The sequence below is a fragment of the Muscardinus avellanarius genome (assembly GCF_963383645.1).
Source record: "Muscardinus avellanarius genome assembly, chromosome: X".
In the NCBI taxonomy this organism is placed as follows: Eukaryota; Metazoa; Chordata; class Mammalia; order Rodentia; family Gliridae; genus Muscardinus; species Muscardinus avellanarius.
The window spans coordinates 2,496,453-2,519,681 of NC_137792.1; the positions used below are offsets into that span (position 1 = coordinate 2,496,453).

Consider the following 23,229-nt stretch of genomic DNA (forward strand, 5'->3'; position numbering starts at 1 on the left):
CACCACGCCTGGCTGACAATTTACTTTTAAAGTTGCTAGATTCTTCCTTTTCAATAGAATGTATGTCTAAATTGCAATCAATAGCCAGAGGGCAACATTGGAAGTAGTAGAAAAAAATCACTGGCTCTGACATTTCTAACTCAACTTCCTCTCTAGGGGCCGAGCTCAGTGGTCCCAATTTCATTCCAGCATCTACTGTTTTGTGTGCATATGTGTGTTTTACTGGGGATTAAACCCAAGGACATTCTACCTTTGAGTTACACTCCTAGCCCTATTTCTTACTCTTTATTTTGAAACAGGGTCTCACTAAGTTGCTGAGAACCTCACTCTGTAGCTGAGGCTGGCTTCAGACCTGCGCGATCCTCCAGTCTCAGCCTCCCAAATGCTGGGATTACAACCGTGTGCCACCAAGCCCGGCTTTATTCTTTATTTTGAAACTGAGTTGCAGAGGGCCTCACTAAGTAGCTGAAGCTGTCCTCGAACCACGATCCTCCTGTCTCAGCCTCCCAAGTCCTGGGATGACACACAAGCGCCGCCCCGCCCGGCAGTTCATTTCATCTCATTTTAGTTTAATCAGTGATATAACTACACAGTGCGAAACTAAGTTTAGGGTTAATCTATTATACATCAATAGATAGCTAATAAAAATACGTCAAATTTAACAAAGACGAGATTCTAGAAAAGCAATTGGATTTTGAAAAAACAGACGAGTATTGTGCTGTTGGTTGCTTGGGAGAGGGCAGACGAGGTTATTTATGCTATCCTGTCTCATCCACAGCTTCTCCAAAGAGCTGGATGCAAAAAGACAGGGGAAGGTTGCTCTCGGATTTGATTTAACAATACATCAAAGCTCAGCCGGGCTGTCAGGAGCGGAGCCGCTGGCAAAGTATCCTTGAGAATCGGCAAGGACGCCGCTTATCACGCAAAGCATTTTAATGCTCACAGCTCCCAGACGTTTCCAAAGACTTCTTGACAGGAATCCTGAGGTCGGAAGCAACAGGTATCATCGTATAAAGATGTGCAAATTCTACAGGTCTGAAAATCATCATCGATCTAGCAACCAGACACAAGATAACTCAGAAGCAACTAGGAGAACAAAATAAAATGGAGGTAAGAGAGATTACACAACGGCCTCCTTTGGAATTGCAAAGGATTTCTCTTCTACTTTTCTTTCTTTTTTTTATTTTTTTATTTATTTATTTTTTTTTGCAGTACTGGGGATGAAACCCGGGGGCATTCTACCTCTGAGCTATACCCCCAGCCCTATTTTTTACTTTCTTTCTTTCTCTCTACTTATTTATTTATTCATTCATTCATTTATTTTGGGGTTCTGGGGATGGAAACCAGGGGCATTCTACCTCCAAGCTATTCATTTATTTTGTGGTACTAGGGATGGAACCCGGTGCATTCTACCTCCAAGCACCACCCCCAGCCCTAGTTTTTTATTCTTTATTTTGAAACAGGGTCTCATTGAGTTGCAGAGGGCCTCACTAAGTAGCTGAGGCTGGCCGCGAATCATGCTCCTCCAGTCTCAGCCTCCTAAGTACCGGGATTACAAGTGTGCGCCATCATGCCTGGCTACTTCTCTAAAGGAACACTAGAGTGCTGTGATCCCTGGTGGCTGACCAAGCCAAACCCGCCCACATGGGCACTGAACAGTCGGAGACAGATTTCGGGGAACAAGGAATTAGACCCAGCTCCTAAACCTGGAGCGCCAGCCCTCGGACCAGAGCATCCATCTCACTGGAGAAGGCCCGACTTCCCAGCCCTTCCTGGCTCCCCAGTGTATCAGTATTGGGAATGGCCTAGGAAGATTTGAGAAAGCTCTGATTATTAATATATTCCAAATATTGGGTGAGGGGCAAATCTGTGCAAGGACTTGGTTTCTGCCTAAAATCAGGCAACTATTCCAATGTAAATTAACATAGCTAAAAGCAATTAACCAGTCAATAGGAGAGAACTAGGCCTTTCTCTATCTAAAGACAGGTCTTAGGAGAGGAGAACTAGGCCTTTCTCTAAAAACAGATCTACATGATGATCTAGGGAGGATGGGGCAGGGTTTGACCTTGCCCTTCATGAAAGGAGACACCTCGCCACACCTGGCTGGGGGAGGTACCTTACAGGGACGTTCACTACATCAGAGTCACGCAAACAAGATGGAGGTCATGGGTATAAAAGGCCGAGTCCACGTGTGATCCCTTTGGTGTATTAATTTGGGTCACCCCTCCATGCCAGTCTGGCATGGGGCTGTACATCTATTTTCTGTATTTCTATCTTTCTAATAAACGTCTTTAAATCTTCAGCAACTGTCCAAGCTATGCATATTTATTCTTAGCTTAGGACAAGAACCCACATTTTTTTTTTCTGTTTTTGGTTGTTTTGGGTTTTGTTGTGGTTTGAGGGAAATTGTGTCCAGGACCCTAACAGGGGTCCCTGGGAACAGTTTCCCCACAACCATTCTCCCAAATCCATAACACCCCACACCACTCCCGGGTGGTAATTCCCTGCTTCACTCCAAGGTTATCGGGAAGGTCAAAGGAGGTGCTGACGATGTGCTGTGCACAACACATATCCAGGAAGTAATGATGACCTGATTCCGTAAGCATCTTCTCAGGACAGTCTGGAGACCTTTGGAGATACGTACCTGGCAACAGGAATCACACCGGCACATTCTGAGCGGACCGTGACTGCATTACTATGTCTGCCTGCATCCACTGGAAGAATTCCTCTTTGACCCCCCCACCCCCTAGAGCCCTTCAAAGATGCCCTATAGCTGGGCGTGGCGGGTACTCTTGTCATCCCCACGCTTGGGAGGCGGAGACAGGAGGATGGCGCAGGTTCAAAGCCAGCCGCGCTGGCTTAAGAGACCCTGTTTCCAAATAAAAATATAAAATAGTTCTGGGAGTGTAGCCTGGAGGTAGAAGGGTTTCCAGGAACCCCAGTACCACCAAAAAAAAAAAAAAAGATACCCTAAAACATCATTCCATTTTGAAGCCATGGGGTACCACTTCTGAGTCAACGAGCATCCTTGACCACGATAGCCAACTCTGTGTGTGTGTGTGTGTATGTGTGTGTGTGTGTGTGTGTGTGTGTGTGTGTGTGTGTGTATAATACTGGGAATTGAACTCAGGACCATTCTACCTCCAAAACACACCCCCATTCCTACTTTATTTTGAAACCGGGTCTCACTAAGTTGCTAAGGGCCTCGCTACGTAGGTGAGGCTGTTGAAAATCCCTACTACCCACAACAATGGTGGTTTCACCCAAATAATGTGGACATTTCAATAACAGTGCCTGTGGAATGCCCAGGGTGAGGAGATGCAAAGATGGGGTCTCTTTACATGTTTTCTGAGCATCCCGTCTTCCCTGTATCAGGAGTAGCACCCGTCTGCTGTCCTCTTACCTCGCAGAAGCTTTGACACTGGTGTTTCCTCAGGTCCCCTGGCTCCTTGCAGGGCTCCAGACACTGAAAGAGAAAAGCAGCTCCGGTCAGTAGTACACGGGCAAGAGCTGGAGTCAGGAGAGGATAACCATCCGCTTGCAGACACTGTGGCGTGTGTGTGCGTGTTGGGAGTGGGTGTTCTGGACATTGAAACCAGGGACTTTCTACCTCTCAACCACACCATCAGCCCTTTTTTATTATTATTTCTGGTCCTGGGGATAGAACCCAGAGGCATTCTACCTCTGAGATACAGCCCCCAGCCCTATTTTTTATTGATTGATTGATTGATTGATTGATTTTTCCAGTACTTGGGATGGAAGCCAGGGGCATTCTACCTCCGAGCTACAACCCCAGCTCTATTTTTTATTCTTTTCTTTTCTTTTTTTTTTTTTTTTTTTGCAGTACTGGGATGAAACCCACAGGCATTCTACCTCTGAAATTCTGAGATACATCCCCCAGCCCTAATTTTTATTTATTTATTTATTTATTTATTTATTTATTTATTTATTTATTTTGTGGTACATGGGATGGGACCCAGGGGCATTCTGCCTCTGAGCTACACCGTCAGCCCTATTTTTTATTTTTTAACAGAGTCACATTGAGTTGTGAAGGGCCTCACTCAGTAGCTGAGGCTATCCGCAACCTGAGATTCTCCTGTCTTGGCCTCCCAAATGCTGGGATTACAAGCGTGCGCCGCCACGCCCGGCAGCCCTTTTTTATTTTGTATTTTGAAACAGAGTCTCGCTAAATTGCTAAAGCGGGCCTCCAACCTGTAATCCTCCTGCCTCAGCCTCCCAAGTACTAGGGTTAAAGGCATGTCCTACCATACCCAGTTTACTACTACTGGGATACTTTTTAGTAAATCAAAGATACTAGTAAATTCAATTATTCACTAACTCCCACAGCCCCTTTCCAGTCTGGACATGAGCCAGGCTCTGTGTAGTGAATTCCTGCAAGGCAGAAGAAGATTCCAGGAAACAAGATGTGGCCTCTCCTTCTGGGGAATAGTTTATATTGTGGGCTTCTTGGGAATTGCATCCATAACCTGTTTGATTTTATATATATATATATATATGTACACACACACACACATATACATACATACACACACATACATACATATATATATATTGTGTGTGTGGTACTGGGGGTGGAACCCAGGGGCTTTTCTACCTCCGGGCTATACTCCCAGATCTATTTTATATTTTATTTGAAAACAGGGTCTCACTAAGTTGCCGAGAGCCTTACTAAGTAGCTGAGGCTGGCTTTGAACCTGCGCGATCCTCCTGTCTCAGCCTCCCAAGCGCGGGGATTACGAGCGTGCGCCACCAAGCCCGGCTTAGCCTGTTTGATATTAACTAAAAATGGATTCTGAAAAAAATGTTACAAAAAAGCAAAATGTATCAGATGATATAAACTACCCCGTGGTAAAAGCAGGAGGAGCTATTCCGCCAGATATGCCTAACAAAGTGTTCTGAGACAAAGATGGTAATAAGATGGTAATCAATAATAGATGGGTACCAGGTCACATACTAAGATCGTGGGAAAGATTAGGGCTCCCTTGGTGTTTGTTAACCTAAAAGATTAAAAATGTACTCATAATAGCCGGGCGTGGTGGCGCACGCTTATCATCCCAGCATTCGGGAGCCGGAGACCTGAGGATCGCGGTTCGCGGACAGCCTCAGCTACTTAGCGAGGCCCTCAGCAACTCAGTGAGACCCGGTTTCAAAATAAAAAATAAAAAATAGGTCAGGGGGCGTAGCTCAGAGGTCGAATGCCCCTGGGCTCCATCCCCAGTACCGCAAAAAAAAAAAAAAAGTACTCATATTAGACATTAAGCTTTCTTGCAGGAACTGGGCACCCAGAACAGGTACAGATAAAAAAAAGATATAAAGTAATGGATAGAACATGAGCTTCTAAACTTTCCAAGAAATCTTCTAAAGAATCTGAAAGATCTGTGTTTGATGTAGGACAAAAGGCCATGTTAAGGTCGGTGCCCACAATATTTCCGCTTGTGACTTCTTTCTGTAAAACCGAAAAGCTTCTTCATGTGCCAAAAGGAATGTAAAAAAAAACACTGCGGGCTTAGTATGAATAAATTAGACACGCTTCTCCATAAGCTGGCTCATTCTTCTCGGTCTACTTGAGTCACTCCACCAATCAAAGACCCCGACTCCTGCTAGGGCTGGACCCCGGCAACTAGCAATTGTAATAATAAGGAGACTTTTTTGAAATGTGTATACACATATGATTTATATAGTTTATGATCCTATGTAGTATACAGTGTATGTATAGTTCATGTGCCTATATGTGTGTATGATTATAATCAGGTTTTAGGATTGAAACTAAAACATTACTTTCAGATGGAAAGATATTTGATTCTAAAAATCATATTTTATGCAAGATTTTTTTTTTTTGGTAATGGGGATAGAACCCAGGGGCAGTCTACCTCTGAGCTACACAGCCCCCAATCCGATTTTTCTTATTCTTTATTTTGAAACAGGGACTCACTGAGCTGCAAGGGGCCTCACTGAGTAGCTGAGGCTGGCCGTGAACCGTGATCCTCCTGTCTCAGCCTCCCGAATGCTGGGATGACAAGCATGCGCCACCACGCCTGGCTCTGCCAGTTTTAACTAGTAGAAATTAAAAGTCATGCTGGGCATAGTGGCGCACACTTGTCATTCCAGCATTCGGGAGGCTGAGACCGGAGGATTGCGATTCGCAGGCAGCCTCAGCTACTTAGTGAGGCCCTTTGCAACTCAGTGAGACCCGGTTTCAAAATACAGAATAAAAAATAGGGCAGGGGGTGTAGCTCGGAGGTCAAATGCCCCTGGGTTCCATCCCCACACCCGCAAAAGAAAAAAAAAAAGAAATTAAAAGTCATTGTATAGTCATATTTCAGTTAATCTAAATAGAGGCATATCATCCTCAAAGCTTATCACTGTTTTATCTAGATGATTTTAATTTTAATTCTTGATACACGTTCCAGTTAGAATCAACATTCCCAGGAAAATTTCTGATATGTACAACATAAAATTTAGGATAGATGTAGATTAGTATTAGTGTGTGTGTGTGTGTGTGTGTGTGTGTGTGTGTGTGTGTGGTAGTATTAAGGATATCTGCTTCTTGCTTCACAGAAATTCTATGAAGAATACATCTTGCTAACGATAATATTTTAGATTTCACTGTCAGACTTGCCACATGCAATCTTTTTTTTTTTTTTTTTTTTTTTTTTTTTTTTTTTTTTTTTTTTGGTGGTGGTGGTACTGGGGTTCCTAGAAGCTCTTCTACCTCCGGCTACATGCCCAGACCTATTTTTATACTTTTTTATGTGGAAACAGGGTATCTTAAGCAAGCGCGGCTGGCTTCGAACCTGCGCCATCCTCCTGTCTCTGCCTCCCAAGTGCAGGGATTACAGACGTGCAACACCACGCCCGGCAGTAATCCCCGCGCTTGGGAGGTGGAGACAGGAGGATGGCGCAGGTTCGAAGCCAGCCGCGCTCCCTTAAGATACCCTGTTTCCGCCGGGCGTGGTGGCGCACGCTTGTAATCCCCGCGCTTGGGAGGCAGAGACAGGAGGATGGCGCAGGTTCAAAGCCAGCCGCGCGCGCTGGCTTAAGGAGACCCTGTTTCCAAATAAAAAAAATGTAAAAATAGGTCTGGGAGTGTAGCCCGGAGGTAGAAGGGCTCCCAGGAACCCCAGTACCACCAAATAAAAAAAAAATACCCTGTTTCCAAATAAAAAATATAAAATAGGTCTGGGAGTGTAGCCTGGAGGTAGAAGGGCTTTCAGGAACACCAGTATCACCAAAAAAAAAAAAAAAAAATAGGTTTGGGAGTGTAGCCCAGAGGAAGAAGGGTTTCTAGGAACCCAGTACCACCAAAAAATAAATAAATAAAAATAAAAATAAATAATAATTAATTAATAATAATAAAAGGGCTGAGGGATGTAGCTCAAAAATAAAAATGCCCTTGGATTCAACCTCTAGTACTATAAATAAATAAATAGCCAGGCGTGGTGGCGCAGGCTTGTAATCCCAGCATTTGGGAGGCTGAGACTGGAGGATCACAGTTCGCGGACAGCCTTAGCTACTTAGTGAGGCCCTCCTCAACTCAGTGAGGCCCTGTTTCAAAATAAACAATCCATTTTAGTGGATGTACTAGGTGGTGACCTAGGCAGGTGGGCTGTGACTGGAGAAGCTGGGTCCCTGGGGCTGTGGCTGTAGGGACTGTGCTTGTGTCTCTGAATTCCCTAGCTTGATGGCTGGCTCTCTCTTGCTCCCAGCCTCCATAATATGAAAGCAGAGCCCTCCTTCTCTCCCTCTCTCTCTGCTTTCTTTCCACCACCGCCATGCCCTGAGCTCTGCAGGCCCAGCCTAACTTGGACTTGATAAGTCAGGTCCCTCCCCTCCGCCATGTGATCTCGCAGCGGGAACAGGAGGCGGAACCCCAGAAGCCAGAAGCGGAGATATCATGAGACTTCGGGTGCCACAAGACATACTTGAGATCGCGAGACTACAGATGTCCCGAGAGAATCGGCGTGCCTATAAAACATCGGTGCCTCCGATCTGCCATGTGACTCAGCCGGCCGCTCAGGACTATGTGCAACTCTCCAGACCCGTGGCCCGTCAGTCCCTTCCCCCATGGGCAGCTGACTCCCGGAGGGTGCCAGGTTGGGTCTGAATAAAGCAGCAGTCCCTGATAAGCCAGTTGGTGTTTTTACCTCCCTCCTAAAAACCCTAACTCTATTTTTAACCTTTTAGGACTGAACTTCGAAATCTCCAAAAACTGTGAGCCAATCAACCTTCCTTCCCCTCAATTGCGTGGTCAGGTGTTTTGAATTATAGCAGTGATCGTGTTCACCAAGACAGGTTGGAACACCAAATCTGTGAGCCTGGGAGAGCTGGGGGAGTTGGAATTGGAGCCTGGGCTTTGGCAGGCGGCAAAAGGAATGTTCTTCCCAGCCTCACACGCAGCCCTATTTCTGCCACTTGTTGTGGGAGCTTAGAGAGTTCATGTATGTCAAATAATTCTGTCACCAGAAAAGTACTGCGCAAACCTATGGAATGACCAAATCCTTATGATCCCAGAGAGGAGTTCCAACGGATGGATCCCAGGGTGTGTTTCAACTCGTCAGAGGGAGCGCTCATAGCACGGAGAGAGAGATGTCTCATTTAGTTGAGCCAAAGGAGGCTGTTGATAGCACTTTGGCAAGCTACTGTCTGGCGAATTGAGCACCGAATTCCATGCCTGGAGCCAGTCACTTTCTTGAAAGTTATATTGAACCGAATGCTTTCATAAAAGCACAAACCAAGGACGTTTCATGACCCCCCAAAAAAGTGATCACAGGAAACGGCCCAACAAAATTTAAAAAATTGAAATTAACACGAAAATCAGATTTTTAGCCATGCCTAACAGTCAAGGGAGTAGAACTCATAATTATGTTATGCTAAATAGCATACAAAGCTGACCACGGTGGAGTATGTTTGTCATCCCGGTACTTCAGAGGCTGAGACAGGAGGATTGCAGTTTCGAGGTCAGTGGAACCCTCAGCAGTTCAGTGAGACTCTGTTTTGCAATATAAAAATAAAATTGGGCAGAGGGGATGTATTTCAAAGGTAGAATGCCCCCGGGTTCAATCCCCAGCACTAAAACCTAAGAACAATAGTGAAAATAATAAATAGAATACAAGCTAACAGAAAGCATTCGGCATCCCATCCATTCCAACCTCTACATATCAGCATCCACTTGATCGGTGGAGATGGATGAACACTTCCACATGGAAAATGTCCACCTCCCCACTAAGGTAGGACCAAGCGCAGCAAAAGCATTCTACCCTGGAGTAGAGTCTCACGGGGGGAAAAAGTATGGATAAGTCTGTCTGCTTCAAGGAAGTATGAAATATATGAGAGAAGAAAAATCTACCATAAGAAACTAATAAAGCCGGGCGTGGTGTCGCACGCTCGTCATCCCCGCGCTAGGGAGGCGGAGACGGGAGGATCGCGCAGGTTCGAAGCCAGCCGCGCTGGCTTAAGAGACCCTGTTTCCAAATAAAAATATAAAATAGGTCTGGGAGTGTAGCCTGGAGGTAGAAGGGTTTCCAGGAACCCCAGTACCACAAAAAAAAAAAAAGAAAGAAACTAATCAAATGACAGGTTACAGCTGCTCTAATTATTTTACTAGTAGTAGTAGTAGTAGTAGTTGTTGTTGTTGTTATTGTTGTTGTTGTACTGAGGATTGAACCCAGTTATATGCTACACCCCCAGGCCATTTTTTGTTTATTATTTATTTATTTATTTTTTGGTGGTACTGGGGGTGGAACCCAGAGACTTTCTACCTCCGGGCTATACTCCCAGACCTAGTTTATATTTTATTTGGAAACAGGGTCTCACTAAGTGGCTGAGGCTGGCTTCGAACCTGTGCGAGCCTCCTGTCTCAGCCTCCCAAGAACTCGAATTACAGGCATGCTCCACTATGCCCAGCTGGGCATGATTTTGCAAAAATATTTTCTGTAGCCGGGCGTGGTGGCGCACACTTGTAATCCCAGCACTTGGGAGGCGGAGACAGGAGGATGGCACAGGTTCGAAGCCAGCCTCAGCTACTGAGTGAGGCTCTCAGCAACTTAGTGAGACCCTGTTTTCAAATAAAGTATAAAATAGGTCTGGGAGTATGGCCCGGAGGTAGAAAAGCCCCCGGGGTTCCACCCTCACCACAAAAAAATATATATATTTTTTTCTGTTGAGTAATTTTGAAAATCAAATAAGCATTCATGTCTGTTTGTCTGGATTACCACCTGCACCTAAGACATAAACTTTGGGTTTGACAAAATAACTCCAACCTTTCGTCTCATACGTTTATATGCACAACATATAATAAGGCTGTCGACACACGTTTCCAAAGACCGTGTCTGTTTTCTGAATTCGTGGCAGTCACTTTCTCCGGGAAACAGCAGGCCTATTTTTAAGAAAGAGCCTGCCTTTGCAAACTCCGTAGATTTCTTCCAATACGCGCGCATTCTCGCCTCTGGAAGTGTTCGTGGACTTCCTCCAGCTCTAAATTGGTAGAGAAATTGTTACAATCCTGTGTGTCCAAAGCAGGCTGGGTCTTGCCAAAATACTGAAATTTTTTGGCAGGAAGCCGGCAGAAGTACGGATGAACAATCACCGAGGATTAGCACGCTGGCCCAGCCAGGAAGCCCGACGCGCCAGAAGCTGCACAGCACAGGTCAGCCCCAGCACGCCGAGCATCGTTCCCGTCCCGCCTCTGTGCTCGGAAGGAACCCTGGACCACCACTATTTCAAATAACAAAGACGGTTCTGCCATCAACAGCTCTTTCTAGCTTCAGACTGTGTAGAATCTAATTAAAGAAATGAAATGAGCCGGGCAGAGTAGTGCACACCTGCCATTCTCAGTCCTTGGGAGGCTGAGACGAGAAGATTGCGGGTTCGAAACCAGCCTCAGCCACTTGGTGAGGAACTTAGCCAGACCTTGTTTCAGAATTAAAAATAAATTAAAAGGGCCGGGCGTGGTGGCGCACGCTTGTCATCCCCGCGCTTGGGGGACGGAGACAGGAGGATCGCGCAGGTTCGAAGCCAGCCACGCTGGCTTAGGAGACCCTGTTTCCAAATAAAAATATAAAATAGGTCTGGGAGCGTAGCCCGGAAGTAGAAGGGCTTCCAGGAACCCCAGTACCACCAAATTAATTAATTAATTAGTTAATTAAAAGGGCTGGAGTTGTAGCTTGGAGGTGGAACGTTCCTAGGTTGATATTTTAGAACCAAAAAAAAAAAATTAAAAAAATAAAATAAAGTTTGATCGGGGAAAACTGAGGTTGGTGCCTGGTCAAGTAAGGGCAGAATGATACCTTATTTTTCTCCCTTTTTAAAGGAAGTTTTCTAACATGAATATTTCCCTTAAAGACCCTTTGAAAATTGACCCTCAAAGGAATTCAGGTTGAAGAAGCAGGTAGCCCAATCCAACAGCATACACAGTGCTTTTGTTCTGGAAAAACTTTTTATTTTCTTTAATTTTTACTTGTCATATATTTATTTGACACTTTAAAAAAAAGAGTACTTCTTGGGAACAAATTTGAGAATTATTTATGTTCTGGGAAAAAAAATGTTAAAGTCTATATTTAATCAACATGCTTCCAAAAATCAATAATGGCTTGCAAGTTTTGTCTGTGCGTGCCATTTCAAACCCAGAAAGTACAACACACACTCACACCTATGTGTGTGCGTGCATAAGTCTTTGTTTTTTTTTATTGTTGTTATTGTTATTTTTATTGTTGTTTGTTCATCCATCTGTCTGTCTGTTTCGTAATACTGGGGATTGAGCCCAGGGAGTGCTACCTGTGAGCTACACCCAGCCCTACTTTATTTTTTTACTCTGAAACAGGGTCTTGCTAAGTTGCTGAGGCTGGCCTTGAACCTGCGATCCTCCTGTCTCAGCCACCCAAGTACTGGGATGTGTGCCACCACACCATGTCGATTTTTATTATGGTTTGATTATAGACATCTGTGTCCTTTAGGAGACTACCAAATCAAACGCTTAGTTTTCTCCAATAAGAACTCAAGAAACACAACTATCTCAGCCCACTTTGACCAGGCTGAACACGGGAGCAGCTTCTTATATTTTGCATGTGGAATCCCAACGATTCATTACATCAAGATTTTGCATCTAACTCAAGTAGAATCACCAGTCACATATCTCTGGGCTATAAGCAGCCAGACCCCGTCGTCTGCTCCGGAATGGAAATGCGATTTTAATCTGCACAGCGGGCCTCTGACAAGGCGCGGCCATAGGTTAAAGAACCCCCCGGGCGAGGCTGAATGGAGATTAGGATTCCCTCTCTCCACGCTGCCTTTAAAGGCTGACACAAGTCTAGCTCTGCCGCTTGTCTCCATACTTCTGACTTTCTCCTTTCTCTTTTTCTTTTTTCTTTTGGTCACATTTTCTTGGCGTGGCGCAGTTCCTAAGAAGGCTTTGAATTGGAAGTTTCATGGAGAACCCCGTCCATCATAGACCCAAGCTGGGTGGCCTGGTGTCTTTTTTTTTTTCCCCCTATGTCATTGAATTTATTAAATGTAATCCACATCCCAGGAAGCACTCGGTTAAGCTGTGTCTCTGTTGGGTGGCGCAGAGCTACGCTGGGGCCTGTGTTACGGATCGCGTCTGCTCCAGGATGCTAAGGTTGCTGGTACGGGCGGTAGGCAACCGGGAGATGCATGCTGTCCTCTGCTGATTTTTGAGGAGTGAATTGTGTGTGTGTGTGACAGGTGGGTGAGCAGAGGCTCTGCTGAGAGACCACCTAAACAGAGGCCTGTCTTGGCAATGGTGTGAACTCTAATTCCTTCCAGCCAGAGGCAGCCGGTCACCCTGACAGCTTAATATCTCCCCGTGCATGCGTGCGTGTGTGCCTGTGTGCGGTTTGGCTGTCTGACACGTCAAACTCCGGGAAGCCCTGGTGAGCTCTTGAAAGGACCACGGGAACCAAATCTCACGAGGGCTTTCATTTTTCCTGTGTCCCTTGAGAGATCAAATCACCCCGGCTTTGTCAACAGAAAAGCTCCCCACCCCACCCCCCCGGAAGACATTAGATCCTGGACCAAGCCCATTCAAACTGGTGTTATGCGGTAGGTCTGCTCAAATTCATGAGTTTCAGCTCCAGATTAACAGGGTTTCTAACTTTCTAGGAGTTGAAAAGGAGACACGGTGGTGGAGACAGCATCTTTGTGATGGATGCGAAGCCCTGTTTCTTTTTTTTTCTTTCTTTCTTTCTTTCTTTTTTTTTTTTTTTTGGTGGTGGTACTGAGGTTCCTGGAAACCCTCCTATCTCCAGGCTACACTCCCAGACCTATTTTTATACTTTTTTAAATTTGGAAACAGGGTCTCTTAAGCCAGCGCGGCTGGCTTCGAACCTGCGCCATCCTCCTGTCTCCGCCTCCCAGGCGCGGGGATGACAAGCGTGCGCCACCACGCCCGGCGAGCCCTGTTTCTAATAGAACCCATTCGGCCCGTAACCCAGACTCACAATTCGTACAGTCTCCCTTGGGTATTTAATTTTCTTCCTCCTTTGCTCCTAGGAGGGTGACTTTTCAAAATACTTTTCCATGGGTGCACTGTAATTCTATAACACAGTGAGATTCACAGTGCACTTTGAATTTCCATGCACATTCCACTGGAGATTTTTTCTGCATTCTCTCTCCCCAAACATGTTAGCGAGATTGGTGGCGATACCATCATATATTTGGACAGAGCATTATTTGACGGTTTCCCGCCTCAATTCTCCTTTCCCGCTCCCCACCTCCTCCTCCGTCCCCTTCAGGTCCTCGCCTGGTTCCGCTTCCCATTTACACTAAGTGCCTGTAGTTTCCTAGTTTCTGTCTAGCTTCCCCAGAGGAGAGAACATTGGTTCTTGTAGCCTCACATTCTCTAGTCCCATCTCGCTATCCGCTATCCTGCAAGCAACATAACTGTCCTTAACCGCTGGTAAAACTCCGTTCTCCCCCGTCGTCTGTTGATGGACACCTGGGCTGTTGGTGTGAATGCGCTTCCAGCAGCACTGGCCGCACCGCTGCAGTCTTCTGACTTGGATTCTGCGCTGGTACTGGGAAATGGCTTCCAAATGCATTGCAAAATGACTTTGGTATTAATGTAATGGGAGTTAATTTCAAAATGTAAAAAAGGTGTTCAGGCCCCACAGGCCGCTTGTTATAATGCAGAGATCTCTCTCCAAAAATAATTAGCAAGAACACAGAAGAGTTGGGATCCAGGACCTCTATTTTTTTTTTTTGGGTGGGGGATACCCAGGGACATTTTACCTCTGAGCCTCATCTCCATCCTTTTTTTTTGTGGTACTGGGGGTGGAACCCAGGGGCTTTCTGCCTCCGGGCTATACTCCCAGACCTATTTTATATTTTATTTGGAAACAGGGTCTCACTAAGTTGCTGAGAACCTCACTAAGCTGCTGAGGCTGGCTTCGAACCCGTGAGATCCTCCTGTCTCAGCCTCCCAAGCGCTGGGATTACAAACGTGCACCACCACGCCCAGCAGTGCCTTCGTATTTTAAAAGACAGGATTACATAATAAATAACTTCTAGCAGATAGGCTAAATTTCCCCAAGAATGTAGGAGGAGGATACAAGCCTCTAACAGATACCATGTTAAGCAACTAGCATATTCAGGTCTTAACAAAGACTTGGGCCTATACCTGCCTCAAGGCAGGAAGAAGGCTTTTGATCCAGAAAGAAATCCCTAGAATCATAATCCGCATAGTGGTGGCGCACGCTTGCAATCCCAGCAACTGGGAGGCTGAGACAGGAGGATCGCAGTTCCTGGACAGCCTCTGCTACTTAGTGAGGAGGCCCTTGGCAACTCAGTGAGACCCTGTTTCCAAATAAAGAATAAAAAATAGGGCTGGGGGTGTCATTGGAGGTAGAATGCCCTGGGTTCCATCCCCAATACCGCAAAAAAAATTACAAAAAAAAGGTAATGAGGAGTGGTAGCTCTTAGGGTGGTTCCGTTTCTGGTTTTCTGAGGATGCTTCACACTGACTTAAGACTTAAGAGAGCCAGTGAGATTCCATGAGAATAATTTAACAGTTGAGGCCATTTGTGAACTCAACCAAAACAGGCAGCGAAACCGGGCGTGGTGGCGCACACTTGTAACCCCGGCCTTCGGGAGGCTGAGACAGGAGGATCGCGGTTCGCGGACAGCCTCAGCTACTTAGCGAGGCCCTTTGCAGCTCAGTGAGACCCTGTTTCCAAATAAAGAATAAAAAAATAGGGCTGGGGGTGCAGCTCGGAGGTAGAATGCCCCTGGGTTCCATCCCTAATACTGAAAAAAATTAATAAATAAAATAATTGATAAATTAATTTTGAGCCGTGTGCGGCGACTAGCTACCATTTTGGAGGAGACAGATGGAGGGTTTGACTGCCCAGAGGTGTGCAGGGGGCACCGTGCACGCCCTCCTCCTTGTGGGGGAGGAGGGGCAACATGGCGACGCTGAGTGACCTGGCTGCTAAGAATCTGAAGTCAGCTGGGTTACGCCTCTTCACCCACTTGAGCAGCTCTGCAAGGCAGAAACAAACGCATGCTGTGTTTCCTTGGCTGTCTGACATTCTCATCCTGCTGTTCACAACCATCACGGAAGTGGAAAAGGTTTGTTTTTTCCGTCACGATCCCCAAGTGTTCACTGCGAAGGAAGCTTCCTGGGCGCCTGCAGAGACTCGGCGAGCAGGGGGTTCTTCACTCTGACCTGTTTTCTTCAGAGAAGCTGAGCTCCTTCTCGTTCCCGAGTTCATTCTGGAGGCTTCGTCTACAGGGCATTCTAATTCAGCACTTCCATTCACTTCAGAAACACTGAAGTCCTTGCGCTACATCACTTCCAGTTTTGAAACCTAGAGTAGGTTGTTTCTTCCTCCTCCTCCTCCCTCTCCTCCTTCTCCTCTTCTTCCTCCTCCTCTTCTCCTTCTCTTCCTCCTCTTCCTCCTTCTCTTCCTCCTCTTCCTCCTTCTCTTCCTCCTCTTCCTCCTTCTCTTCTCCTCCTCCTTCTCTTTTTCCTCTTCCTCCTTCTCTTCCTCCTTTCCTCCTCCTCCTTCTCCTCCTCCTCTTTCTCCTTTTTCTCCTTCTCTTCCTCCTTTTCCTCCTTCTCTTCCTCCTTTCCTCCTCCTTCTCTTCTCCTCCTCCTTCTCTTTTTCCTCTTCCTCCTTCTCTTCCTCCTCCTCCTTCTCTTCTCCTCCTCCTTCTCTTTCTCCTTTTTCTCCTTCTCTTCCTCTTCTTCCTCTTCCTCCTCTTCTTCCTTCTCTTCCTCCTCCCCCTCCTCCTCCTTTTCCTCCTGTTCCTCCTTCCCCTCCTCCTTCTCCTCTTCTTCCTTCTCCTTCTACTACTACTACCTTTTTGTTTATTTGTTTGTTTGTTTGTTTGTTTGTTATGGTACAGGGGATGGAACCCAGGGGCACTCTACCTCCAAGCTACATCTCCAGCCTTATTTTTTATTCTTCATTTTGAAACAGGATCTCACTATGTTGCCAAGGGCCTTACAGTAGCCGAGGCTGGCCGTGAACCTGCGACCCTCCTGTCTCAGCCTCCCGAGTACTGGGATTACAAGCATGCGCCACCACGCCCAGCTTCCAAATTTCTAAAATCAGCATAGTTGCTATTTAACATAAAGCCACCCCTCTGCACACACACTGTGATCCTCCCGTCTCAGCCTCCCGAATGCTGGGGTTACAAGTGTGCACCACCACGCCCAGCTGTGCGTTACGAATTTAATAGCCATGTCATCAAAGATGACATAATCACACTTCTCTGATGGCCTCCTTTGTTGCTGATGCGCACGGTATGGGGGCACAGTATTCTTCTTCCTCTTTGCCCACCTGCCTTCCTTCCATGTGCATTTATTTACTGAGCCGCATCTACACACCTGATGATTTGAGGGCTACTGTAAACCCATGAACGCATAAAACAGTCCAAGCCAGGTGTGGTGGCATATGCTCGTAAGCCCAGGATTTGGGAGGCTGAGTCAGGAGGATTGTGGGTTTGAGGACAACCTCAGCCACCCAGAAATCCAGAGAAATTCTGTTTCAAGATAAAAACTAAAATAGGGGCCGGGTGTGGCGGCGCACGCTTGTCATCCCCGCGCTTGGGAGGCGGAGACAGGAGGATCGCGCAGGTTCAAAGCCAGTCTCTCTGGCTTAAGAGACCCTGGTTTCAAATAAAAATATAAAAAATAGGTGTCTGGGAGTGTAGCACAGAGGTAGAAGGGCTTCCAGGAACCCCGGTACCACCAAAAAAATAAATAAATAAATAAAACCTAAAATAGAGCTGGGGGTGTAGCTCAGAGGTAGAATGTCCCTAAATTCAAGCCCTAGTTGATAAGTCGGGTCCCTTTCCTCCCCCACGTGATCTCACAGCCGGGACAGGAGGTGGAACCCTGGAAGCAGAGATATCGCGAGACTTCAGGTGCCGCGAGGCGTACTGGAGATCATGACACTACAGATGTCTCGAGAGAATCAGCACGCCTATAAAACATCGGTGCCTTCAATCCGCCACGTTGACTCAGCCGGCCAATCAGGACTACACACAACTCCCCAGACGTGTGACCCGTCGGTCCCTTCCCCCACGGCCGGCTGAGTCCCCGGAGGATGCCAGGTTGGGTCTGAATAAAGCAGCGGTGTCTGATAACCCGGTTGGTGTTTTTACCTCCCTCCTAAATTCCCTAACTCTATTTTCAAACTTTCACTAGTATCATTAAAAAAAATTTTAAATAAGGCCAGGCATGGCGGTGCATGCTTGTAATCCCCGCATTTGGGAGGTGGAGACAGGAGGATCGCGCAGGTTTGAAGCCGGCCTTGCTGGCTTTAGAGACCCTGTTTCCAAAAATAAAATAGGTCTGGGAGTGTAGGCCGGAGGTAGAAGGGCTTCCAGGAACCCTAGTACCATACACACAAAAAAAATTTTAAATAAAACAGACAGCTGCCTGCACCAACCTTAAAGCAGGCCAGTGGGCAATGTTGATCAAGCTGTTATAATTTGGGGGGATTGGTCTAAGGGAGAAGGAATAGACAGAACATAGTTGGGGGGGATTAGGGGAGTCAAAACCCAGCACAGAGTCACGCAAACTGAGGGCTACATCTGGGCAGAAAGCAATCTAATGACGCGGATTAACCAGGACAAAGCAGTTAGAAAAGAGAAAGAATACGTCCCAGAGAGATCTCATCTCTTTTCAGCCCGAAAATAAAGCTGTCCGTTTTAGCGATGCAGACCCACTCTGAAAGTTTCTGCAACGTCCTGAAATGAAGGGCATACATGATCTATAATTCGTAATTAAGAGAAAACACCAGCTTTCAGGAGAACGGACCTTCGGAACCCGGCGATGCTCAGAGTGAGGGGTTGGGCGTGTTTTTAGAAGGCGTGATGCAACAGAATTAATCAGAGGCAAAAAAAAAAGTCCCTTTTAGAGAAGACATTTCTACTCCCTTTATGGGAGACAAAGGATTGGGGCTGTCGATTCTCAAACGCAGATTTCCAGAACTAATCACGCCGTTACCCCCACAAAGATGGCATTCCGATGCCTGCTCTCTCGGATGGTAAAAAATCCCTCAGCAAAACCTCTTGCATTTGCAAATAACTTTTAGACAAGGACAGTACCCTATTTTGATAGACGTGGGTGACATTTACAACGGATAAGACAGTAAAAACGAATTTGGAAATTTTAGAGAAGGTGCGTGAACCCCACAACTCTGAACGGGAGACCTACTGCACGGTGAGTTTCGGCTGCGGTAATTGCATGCCAGCTAAGTTCGCCCAGAAAGGACAGGAAGACATATCTCTATCACAAGGTTTCTTTTGTCCCCAAATCCACTTGGTGTATTTGACACCGAGATTGATTCTTTTTTTTTTTTTTTTTTTTTGGTGGTACTGGAGGTGGAACCCAGAGGCTTTCTACCTCTGGGCTATACTCTCAGACCTTTTTTATATTTTATTTGGGAACAGGGTCTCACTAAGTTGCTGAGAGCCTCACTAAGTAGCTGAGGCTGGCTTTGAACCTGTACCATCCTCCTGCCTCAGCCTCCCAAGGGCTGGGATTACAAGCGTGCACCACCTCACCAGCTCCCGAGATTGATTCTTGAGAGACACCTGAAACACCCTAAATCCCTGGGAAAATGTCACAGCAAGAACATAGCTTGGAATGTAGCCCTTTACAGGGGCAGGAACACCCATCTGTTTTATTCCTAAATACATCTTGTGTGCTATCAAAAGTTGAAGAATGTTTCTACTTTTTATAATACAATAAAAATGACAGTCTCTGCAGAAAAAATTCAAAGCTCATACTCAAAGCCAGGCATGGTGGTGCACGCTTGTAATCCCCGCACTTGGGAGGCGGAGACAGGAGGATCGCGCAGGTTCGAAGCCGGCCTCAGCTACTTAGTGAGGCTCTCGGCAACTTAGTGAAACCCTGTTTTCAAATAAAATAGAAAATAGGTCTGGGAGTGTAGCCTGGAGGTAGGAAGTCTTTGGGTTCCATCCCCAGGACCACAAAAAGAAAATAAAAAGAAAAAAAAAAGAAACTCATGCTTAGCTTATTAGGATGATGATTATTATTATCTTTCTAGGACTATAATTATTATTATCTTTCATGCTCAGAACTGAACCCAGGGACTTTCTACCTCCAAGCTACACCCCCAGTTTTTTTATTTTACAGCAGCATCCACTACACACGCTAATCTTCTGAGGTTCTCACTAAGTGACTGAAGGACCTTACCGAGTTGCTGAGGCCGGCCACCCATCTGCGATCTCCTCTCTCAGCCTCCCAAAGGCTGCAGTAACAGGTGCGTGCCACCATGCTGGTCTAACTTACTCCATTTTAATGGGAAACAAGAGGGCCTCACCTAAAGACCAGCTAGTAAGCAGAATGCCAGGTAGAAATACGGTCTCAGCACAGCATCTTTTGGCAATAGTCTCGCTGGTACTTTCAGAAGAGTCTGGCTCACTCAGAGACGGTGATGAGCTTTATACGTCCTGGCGGCCTTCTTCTTTTGGTAGACGTAGCTGAGGCTGCTGCTGCTACCGCTGCAAATCAGCAATAGCCATGACCCCTCCGGCTCACCCCGTCCAGCACATCCTGTCTCAGAATATTAAGTGAGCAAGCGACAGAGAAATACCCTGGTGTCCCGGGTGTGTGTGCGCTAAGAGGCCACCTCTGCCGTTCTCTCTGCATCCCCCCCCCCATACCTCCATCTCTGCATCCTGCATGGTGTCCCGTGAGCCAGGCAAGAGGCTTTTCAGACTGAATTTCACGCAGTAATAAAACATAGGGGGCTGTCTTGCAGAGGACCTGAAACATCCCCTTTGTGGGCCCGGCTGGGGTCAGGGTATGCACAGCGTCCTGGCTGGAGGCATGTGCTTGTCTCCTACCCTGACTCCCCCGCCTCCACAAAAAAAAAAAAAAAAAAAAAAAAAAAAAAAAAACAGAGCGAGGTGGGAGAGGAACAGGAGCCCCTGATCTAGAAAAATATCTTCACAGGGGCAAACAAACTCCATTCTGCCACTTGACAGTATCAGGCGGATGTAAATCCCCTGCCCGCCCCCACCTAGTGGCCCTACTAAATCAATTCGATTAAGCTGTGAGCGAGGCTAGCCTCCCTTTTCTTAGAATCAGAGTTCTCTCATTGGTGTAAGGAAAGAAAAAATAAAAATAAAAGAAAGCTGGGCTGTGGGGAGCCATTAAGGTCTTCCCCAGGTCCTTGGACATCGTGGGGAGCCATTAAGGTCTTCCCCAGGTCTTTGGCCATTGTGGGGAGCTATTAAGGTTTTCCCCAGGTCCGTGGCCATTGTGGGGAGCCATTAAGGTCTTCCCCAGGTCCTTGGCCACTTTGGGGAGCCATTAAGGTCTTCCCCAGGTCTTTGGCCATTGTGGGGAGCCATTAAGGTCTTCCCCAGGTCTGTGGCCATTGTGGGGAGCCATTAAGGTCCTCCCCAGGTCCTTGGCCACTGTGGGGAGCCATTAAGATCTTCCCCAGGTCCGTGGCCATTGTGGGGAGCCATTAAGGTCTTCCCCAGGTCCTTGGCCATTGTGAGGAGCTATTAAGTACTTCCCCATGTCCGTGGCCATTGCAGGGAGCCATTAAGGTCTTACCCATGTCTGTGGCCATTGTGGGAAGCCATTAAGGTCTCCCCATGTCCGTGGCCATTGTGGGGAGCCATTAAGGTCTTCCTCTCATCATTACTAAAAGAGCACTTCTTACTGTCCTTCACCCAGAGTCACCAAGGTTTGTAGTCATGGGGGTTTCAAAGTAATTAAGACTCCCTCAGAACAACTGATGCTATTTTTCTGTCTGCTGGATAAGATTAGGTTTGTGTTGCGCCAGGGTACTGTTTGACTTGCCCGTGATGTACGTACTTTGGACTTGCCTTTCTTGCATTCCTGTGCAACCCACAGCTAGAAATTGTATAAAAGGGCCAGGAGAGAATAAACTTGGCGCTAGTAGTGACTGGCGGCCCTCCCATGCTTGGATTCTTTAATCCTCAGCCCTCTCTTTGCAACCCGTACTTTTGCCGGCGGGCTCCGGCACCAGGCAGGGTGGTGCAGGCTTGTAACCCCAGCATTCGGGAGGCTGAGACAGGAGGATCGCGGTTCGCGGCCGGCCTCAGCTACTACTTGGTGAGGCCCTCTGCAACTCAGTGAGACCGTGTTTCAAAATAAAGAATAAAAAATAGGGCTGCAGGTGCAGCTCAGAGATAGAATGTCCCTGGGTTGCTTCCCCAGTGCCGCAAAATAAATAAATAAATAAACAAATAAATAAATAAATAAATAAAATCCCTATGCAGGAGGCTGAATTTGAACACCTTTAAATTTCTTCTCTCTCATGTTAACTTTGTTAAATAATTTGTCATACGATACACATAAGAACCAAAAAGCACAATGTCCTGGAAAACAACTATGTCATCTAATGCTTCTTAAGGCAACTGAAAGGCCTTTTTCTGGACTCATCACCTGGAGCAAATAGGGCATTTTGAAAAATAAATGATCTCTCAGAAACCAAATATATTTTTGACACAGCAATTCAAGAACTGGCGTTCATTTCTGAGTTCCTAACGGTGCAAACAGAGATGGTCTTTATGCTGGAAAAAAAAAAATGTGTTTGCAGCCTGGAATCATGGACATTGTTTTAATGAGTTCATTGGGTAAGGTGATGTATTATTTCAAAAAACTGGTGAGAGAAAATTTTATGCTTAATTGTGCTAAGAAGCCGAGCTCTCCTGGAGCTCAACCACTTAATATTAGATAGCTGCTCTGTTGGGCTTCCTTTTTTTTTTTTTTTTTTTTTTTTGTGGTACTGGGGTTCCTGGAAGCCCTTCTACCTCTGGGCTACACTCCCAGACCTATTTTGTATTTTTTTTTATTTGGAAACAGGGTCGCTTAAGCCCCGAGGCTGGCTCTGAACCTGCACAATCCTCCTGTCTCCGCCTCCCAAGCTTGAGAATTACAAGGGTGTGCCACCACGCCCGGCTGTTGGGCTTCCATTTAAAGGTTTCAGTGAAGAGAATTTTGTTACCAATCCATTGCATGGGTTTCCACGGGCCATTACAGAGCATATTTCTTTTACCAGGACAGAATTTTGTTTCAAATGTGTCAGTCAGCTGCCTGTGACTATCAGAACACACCCAACATAATCACCTTAGAAGAAGAAAAGATTCGCCTTGGCATGCAATCTTGGTTTTTGTTTGTTTGTTTGTTTGTTTGTTGTGGGTCTGGGGATGGAACCCAGGGGCATTCGACCTCCAAGCTACACCCCCAGCCCTATTTTGTATTCTTTATTTTGAAACAGGGTCTCACTGAGTTGCAGAGGGCCTCACTAAGTAGCTGAGGCTGGCCGCGAACCGCGATCCTCCTGTCTCAGTCTCCCAAATGCTGGGATTGGCGTGCAATTTTGAAGGTTTCAGCCCATGATTGGCTGGCTCCGGGGCTTTGGAAGCTGTTAACATGCAGCCAGAGTCAGGCGTGGTGGCGCACGCTTGTCATCCCAGCATTCATTCGGGAGGCTGAGACTAGAGGATCACAGTTCGAGGACAGCCTCAGCTACTTAGTTGCAACTCAGTGAGACTCTGTTTCAAAATAAAGAATACAAAATAGGGCTGGGGGTGTAGCTTGGAGGTAGAATGCCCCTGGGTTCCATCCCCAGTACTCAAACAAGAAAAAAGATGCAGCTAGGAAAACTTCACCCTCAGGGAGGAAGGAATCACTTGATTACTTAGGGCAAAATCTTCTTAGAGAAAATGATA

At 46.4% G+C, this 23,229-nt stretch overlaps 1 protein-coding gene across 1 annotated transcript in view; it reads right to left on the minus strand.

The window, feature by feature from the left end:
• The window catches only part of ANOS1 (anosmin 1), a gene marked incomplete at both ends in the record, with an annotated part of 134,353 nt that overhangs the window by 58,280 nt on the left and 52,844 nt on the right, over positions 1 to 23,229 (minus strand). The window contains one exon of the mRNA XM_080719542.1: positions 3,404 to 3,466. Within this exon, the coding sequence (XP_080575668.1) occupies positions 3,404 to 3,466 (63 nt within the window). The remainder of the gene's footprint in view (positions 1 to 3,403; positions 3,467 to 23,229) is intronic.